The sequence below is a fragment of the Acomys russatus genome, chromosome 23 (genome assembly GCF_903995435.1).
Source record: "Acomys russatus chromosome 23, mAcoRus1.1, whole genome shotgun sequence".
In the NCBI taxonomy this organism is placed as follows: Eukaryota; Metazoa; Chordata; class Mammalia; order Rodentia; family Muridae; genus Acomys; species Acomys russatus.
The window spans coordinates 10026832-10033732 of record NC_067159.1 but is presented as its reverse complement, the minus strand read 5'-3'; the positions used below and the strand labels follow the sequence as shown (position 1 = coordinate 10033732).

At 49.6% G+C, this 6901-nt stretch overlaps 1 protein-coding gene across 1 annotated transcript; it reads left to right on the top strand.

Moving 5' to 3' along the window:
- Positions 1 to 589: 589 nt before the first annotated feature.
- Prok1 (prokineticin 1) lies at positions 590 to 5321 on the top strand. The gene is made up of 3 exons (XM_051165598.1): positions 590 to 661; positions 3304 to 3429; positions 5202 to 5321. The coding sequence occupies exons 1-3, from the start codon at positions 590 to 592 to the stop codon at positions 5319 to 5321; spliced, it is 318 nt and encodes a 105-aa protein (XP_051021555.1).
- Positions 5322 to 6901: the final 1580 nt, after the last annotated feature.

Sequence of the window (6901 nt, the reverse complement as noted above, 5' to 3'; positions counted from 1 at the left end):
TAACCTTTCAGAGTTCGGCAACAGACACCACCTCACCCACTGTCTTCTCAACAACCTCTGTACTGAATTTGGTGTAAATGCCTGCATAATACTTGAAGGCTTGAGAGTAAGAGAATAAACACTCCCATAGGCTGCATGGTTCAGTGTGTGTGGGTGAAGGAAAAATCAATGTTGCAAATCTCTTAATTCATTACTAAAGCCCCCGCCACCACCACAGCCCACGCCTGCCCAAGCATCGAAGGATGATTCAGAGACAGAAATGGATATCAAGTGAATTGCACGCAACTGTTTGAAGTGTGGTGCTCTTGGAAGAGTTAGAGCAACTGTCAAAGTCCCTCAACGTGTCCATTTGTATCAGTCCTGACAGCAGGGGTGTTGTGGTCCTGTTAGAGATTCAGGTCTCATCTTCGCCTCTGAGCGCATCTGAATAATGCTAGTCATGGGCGGGAAGAGAGAGAGATGAGGCATCCAGAGGCAGCCCTGGATCTGACCATATAAATGTGAAAGAGGTAGGGGGCAGGCTGGTCTTCTCAGGTCGCCCAGTGCAAGGCAGCAGCGCAGAAGGAAGCGAGGGGGCACCGGAGTGATCATGAGAGGTGCCGTGAGAGTCTGCATAATGCTCCTTCTAGCAACTGTGTCCGACTGTGCGGTGATCACAGGGGTGAGTTTCTCCACAGGCTCGAGTTGGGGACCAAAATGAGGCTTGTGCGCAGGGTGGGAACTGAGAATCAGAAGGCTCTGCTGATCCTACTCATTAACACCAAAGGGATTGGGAGGGAGTCACAGCCTGGGAATGGGCTGTGTATGAGCTTCATATGGGTTAGCCCGCCATTCTGTTAGGCATGGAGGTAGTCACCGCCTGAGAGTGGGCTTGCACGCTCCCTTCAGGTAGCTTAGACCTCACTTTGACAGATGAGTTGGCTTTTGAGAAGTTGTGTGTAAATATAATATTGTTTTTAAATACGTTAGGAGGGCACTGGGATTTTGACATCGAATCTTTAGTAAAATGGAGATTCCTTGGTGTATGCTGTAGGAAGTTCCTTTACAAGGCAGATTAGCACCCGCCTCCAGCCCTCATTTGTCTTGTGTACATCTTGGTTTTCATTTCTGTCTGATCCACTTGTCCGGCTCACAGAGCATACTGGTGGGCTCAGGGCAGTGAGTGCACAGAGTCCAGCCTCAGTTCCACTCTCGTCATTAGGAAGAATGCCCCCAAACACCCCCCTTTCATTGTTTAGTGGGTTCCCAGGGGAGGATGGGTGACATTGGCAGAATATAGCCCAAACCAGATAGCGGTGAAGCAGAGCCTCAGCCCAGGGGCGCTGAGCACGTCACTCAGAGCATGGTGTCCTCTCAGATGTCCCACGGTACCTTGTGTTGTATCATGTGCAAGATCATCCTTATTACAAACCAAAACACAGTGCTTCTCCTGAAAGCTTCCCAGGTAAAGGTTGGGAGAAAAAAAGAGAATTAACTTTTACTTCAACCTCCTCCAACCTTTTACATGGAAGGTAAGTGTGGATAATGCCAGTCAGTTCCTGGAATTGGACAAATTTCAATTTTCACAGAGAAGGCAACTTCATTGTCATTTTCAAATGAAAGATACTTCATTTGAAACAGCACACAGGGCAGGTGAATGCTTTGAAGGCAGAATTGCATCTAGTGAGTGTGACTGTTGAGAGCCATCTTCTTGTTTGTCCTGAAGACTGGGGTGACACTCGGGAGAGAATATAGGATTGTTTCACAAAGTGAGGGATGGGGGTACACAGAGGACCCAATGAGCTGCTTAGTGACAGTGTCACCAAGCCTGCTCCAACATCTATCTCAGAGTGAAAACAGAGAGATAGGCCTAAGGGAGGTGGGGCATCCCTTAATGTGTGTGTGCTGTGCTCTGTGTGTGTGTATGTGTGTATGTGTGTGTGTGTATGTATGTATGTATGTGTGTGTGTGCTATGTGTGTGTGTATGTGTGTGTGCTGTGTGTGTATGTGTGTGTGTGCTGTGTGTGTATGTGTGTATGTGTGTGTATGTGGGCTGTGTGTGTATGTGTGTGTATGTGTGTGTACTGTGTGTGTATGTGTGTGTATGTGTGCTGTGTGTGTATGTGTGTGTGTGTGTGTGTGTGTGTGTGTGTGTGTGTGTCTGAATAAATGGCACGATGAGCAGTGAGGACGCTGAGAACACAGTGCTGAAGGAAAGGAAGCCAGGCATGCCCAGCTGTCCTTCACTGCCCATGTCCCTTTGAGTTCCCTCGTCTGACTCTCATAAAGCAGACAGGTCCTGCTTGACCTGTCTGTACTCCATTGTTCCTTGGACAGTCACAATTCAAACTGTAGGGCCCAATTTCCCAGAATGCCATGCCTGCCACTGTCAGGGAAGAAGAGCCCAAGTGGGGCCTATTTTCTTCACCCTCAGTTCTCAGGGGCTGCCTTGGGTGTGAGAAATGTCCCTGAAAGGCTAGAGAGTAGCTGTTGGTGACTGCCACCCGTACCCTCTCTGATTGGACAAAGGGATTTGGTACCTGTCTCCTTCCTTATCTGGAAAAGTTTGGAGCTTCAGGGTCCTGTCATGTTCCATGCTGGCAGACTGAAGATAGTCCATGAAGTGCCACTGAAGGAAAACAAATCAAAACCCATCTTCAAACTTCAAGTCTGAAACACTTGGCCTCTGTACAGTAGCCAGGTTGGCAGCTTCTCACTAGGCCCCATCTGCTTTCTTGACCCTGGTTTTGGTGTAAAGTGGGCTTGTTTGACCTTTATTTTTTCTTTCCAGGTAACCCTGCAGGTCCTAACAGCCCGACCTAGAAGGTTCCATCCATGTCAGAGGTCCAGGGAGGTCAGCAGAGAATTACCGGGAGAGATAACTGTCCACCAGGCCCCTGTGGGTTATGGGGTGGGAGACACGCAGAAAGGCAGTTGACAAAGGACAAAAGCTTAGCAGTCAACATCCAGGGCCTTGGACCACCAAGGACCCTCCCTCCCTCACCAGAGAGTCTTAATGTGTTCAACTATCCCAGTGTTGGCTGGTATTAGAAACGTTGTGCCTTCTAACACAGGGGTTCTGGAACAGGGACTGCCCTACCACTGAGCTGGACTCATTTCCCAGGTTCAGGTGTGGCACTCTGCTGAGCCCCAAGTGTCCGGCCCAAGATACAAGCAGTGGTACTACTAGACCCAGGCCCAGGTGTCCTGTTAATCCGAGGCACTGTGTCACTTTCTCCAGATCCTGACAAGGATGATCAGAGTTTTGTTTCCTTTGTTCTGTTGGGTGGCACTGACAGGCCCACCCTTTCTCTCTCCTGTAGGCCTGTGAGCGGGATGTCCAGTGTGGAGCCGGCACCTGCTGTGCTGTCAGCCTGTGGCTTCGGGATGTGCGCTTGTGTGCTCCTCTGGGACGGGAAGGAGAGGAGTGTCACCCAGGAAGCCACAAGGTACTATGCTGGCATTGGATGGGCACGTGTGTGACTAACTGGGCATGGAGCCGGAGTCTAGCTTAACCAAGGGAGTCTGCAGCTTCTGAAGACAGTATGGGGGGAGGTCAATACTGCTTCCTCCACAGCAGATCCAGCTTCTGACCGAAGGCTGGCAGCCACAGAGGTGCTGTTCCAGGTAGCAGCCTTGTGAAGGCCTGCACATACTGTTTGGACACTGATTCGGGTGCTGACATTGTCCACCTGCGCCCTTCCCAACAGGCTGGAGTAACACAGTTATTATTTCATCTTCAAAGCGTCCCCTGGGTTCTTGTTAGCAAACTGAGAAGCAACAGATCATGTGACTTGCTCAAGGCCCAGTCGACAGGAAAGCTGGGACTAGAGGTGAGGTTTCTGAGGTCAACCATAGTCCTAGCTCACTGGTGTGGGGTACAGCCTCCCTGAGTTTGGGTGGAATGGTGGTACCAATCACAGAAGATTCTAGTCCTTCAGGCTGGCCACTCTTAGCTCTTTATCTGCTGTGTTTAGTGGGTCTGCAGCTCTGGGCCTGTTTCTAGTCCCTGAGAGTTAGCTCCTGACAACCAAGAGGGTCTTGGCTTTGGTAGGGTCAGATGGTGTAACCTCAACCTGTAGTTTTTGGAGTATGGGGCCACTAAGAGGCAGGGACCTTATTGGGCAGGGCCTACAGCCATATTCAGTTTCCCCTTAGCAGTCTCTTAAGCTCTTGGTGGCTTATCTATAGAAACTCAATTGGGGCCAGAGAATCTTCCAGCAGCCTCTCTCCCACTCCCCCTCAAGGCTATTGGTTTGTTCTTAACCATCTCAGGCTTAGGAAGCTGAAAACCAAAACTCTATCACCTTCATTGCCTTGGGCTATGAGAAACAGTTCAGAATGACTCACTCTCCCAACAGGGCCATCAGCATTAATAAAAAAATAACTGCTGAGTGCTTCTTACATGCGTTTGTCCACAATAAGTTTTCAATAGATATGTAATCCCAGTCTCTTTACAGCCATATGTGGTAGATGCTATTGGCCCGTTTTACAGATAGGAAAGTCCAAGCAAAGCAAGGGTAAATAGGTAGTCAGTTGTCACCAATCTGGTAAACAGCAGATTCTGGTCTGGGATTTGGGATTTGAACCCAGGTAGTCTGGTGCTGGGCCTAGCCTCCTTGTCACTCTATTTAAAACCCACTGGGGGCTGGTGAGATGATGCAGCAGGTAAAAGTGCTTGCTATGAAAACATGGTGACATCAGTTCCATCCCTGGGAAGTATGTAAAGGCAGACAGGAAAGAACAGACTTCATAAGTTGTCCTCTGGCCTCCACAGATGTGCTTTCCCCATTATACCCTCACACACGTACAGTAACACATGTGTAAACAGATAACCTTTCAAAACTTGAGGAAACCTTGGGTGTTTAGCAGTGCTCTTTGATATGGGTCAGTGGATAGAGAGGGTGTTTGTCCCTTCATGGCTATACCGAGGTCCCCGACCTCAGTGCTGATGACACCCAGAGGTAAGCAGAGAGATTCACTTGGTGGAGGCCTGAGAGTGTATGTAAGAACGTGCTCCATGCGGCCACAGGTGTTCTGAATGCAGAGCATTGGCTTCATTAGGGTTTAAATCCTGGCTCCTCCACGAATTAGCTATGCGATGTGAGCCTTGGATGGAGTGCTTTGGAGTGGGGGGTCTACAGTCACCATTATTGTTGGTTGGTAGGGGGCATTTACAGACCTTTCCTGTGGCTGACGAACTACCTTCTTCTCACTCTAGGTCCCCTTCTTTAGGAAACGCCAGCACCACACCTGTCCCTGCTCACCCAGCCTGCTCTGCTCCAGGTTCCTGGATGGCAGGTACCGCTGCTCCAGGGACTTGAAGAATGTCAACTTCTAGTTTGTCTGGACTCAGGATGCTTATGGGTGTCCTCTTCTGCATCACATCTGTGCGGCTTAGTTCCCTGCAACTCTTCCATCTCCTATCCTGCCCACAGAAGCGCAGATGGGCATACCTTCCATTATGGAAGTCCATCGGGGTGCACAGAGGAGTCTGTGGCCTTGAGAAGCAGGCCAGCCTGGCCTTCCCTGCTCTGACTGCCTGAAGTTCTGACGTTTGTAGTCCTTCCCGGTTGTCTGCCCCTTCCTGCATGTGTCCTTCTTCCTGAACCATATCTTCCCAAATTCTGGCTCTTGGGTGCATCACTAAGTCACCTGTCCTGTGGGGTGGAGGACGAACTTTCTTTTCATCTTTCTCTCATTGACTAGTTCCTTATTTTAGGACCATAGATCCAAAGTCAGCTTTCCTTAGGGCACCATTTTAAAGCAAGAGGATTGAGTTTGGGGTGAGAGACAGCTCAGGGGGCTTTGGTATATATATATATGTGTGTGGTCTGCTGGGAGGGGCTGGGAGGGACTGGAAGGGCGCAGAAGCTCTATGGAGGAGATTTGGCATGGGCCTTCTGTAACTCCCAGACTCAAAATTCAGTCCCTTTGGGTTTATGTCACATATCCGACCAAGCAGACCCTGTGTACCTAGGGATAGCTAATTTGTGCCAGTGAAGGAGCTGCCAAGGCCCAGAGCCCTGAGCCTGCACCCAGGCCTGGAGCGTTTCTCTACATGCAGGTCACTGGTACAACTGGCTCTCGCCACGGCAATTCTTATTCTAGAGACAGGGGTGTCCAATGACACTGTGACAAAATGTTGCCATCTACAAAGTACAGAAAAATCAAGTTGCAAGCTCTTTAGTAAGCTTACTATTTTGTCTTGGGCCGTATTCACAGCTACCCAAAACAAACAAACAAACAAACAAACAACTAAAAGACAAAAATGTGAAAGCACAGTATGTGGTACCGCCCCACTCTAGTTCTCAGGAGCCTCAAGGAGAGCTCACTGAGGTTTCCAAGGTCCCAGGTTCCTGCCTTCCTCCCTCTCAGACCCCTCTGAGTAGTCCTTAGTCCAGGGCCCACCAGCCTGGGCCCTTTAGGCAGACACTGTCATCTGCTCTGCTGACCTGGGCAGCCCACAAGCTCTTGCCTTCCAGGCTGCAGGTTCGGGCCCTAGATGTAAAGTTCCTTTCCAAGTCTATGGGGCCCATGAGCCTCCTCATCTCAAGGATCTCCATCTTTCCACTGACTGCCCTTGGGTCCTGTCCTACAGATAGTGTCTCTCCCAGATCACACAGCAACCCTGCATGCGGTGGGCTACAACCGGGGTGCATCAGTCCCCCAGAGATGAGACACTGGGGTGTCCTTGGCACTCCCCAGTACACTGTCATGTTGTCTTTCCATCTTGAAGATCCATAGGGTGAGCCAACAATTTAATGTGACTGTACATGTTTTTATTTTTAATGTCATAAAGTTGAGGATGTGTAACGCGCCTCAGTTTTCCGCTGCTGCAAAAGGCAGAAAGACACACAGTAGAGAGGTCGGGAAATGTATTTAGGAGTAGTCTTTATATTTAGGAGTATGATCTTCAGA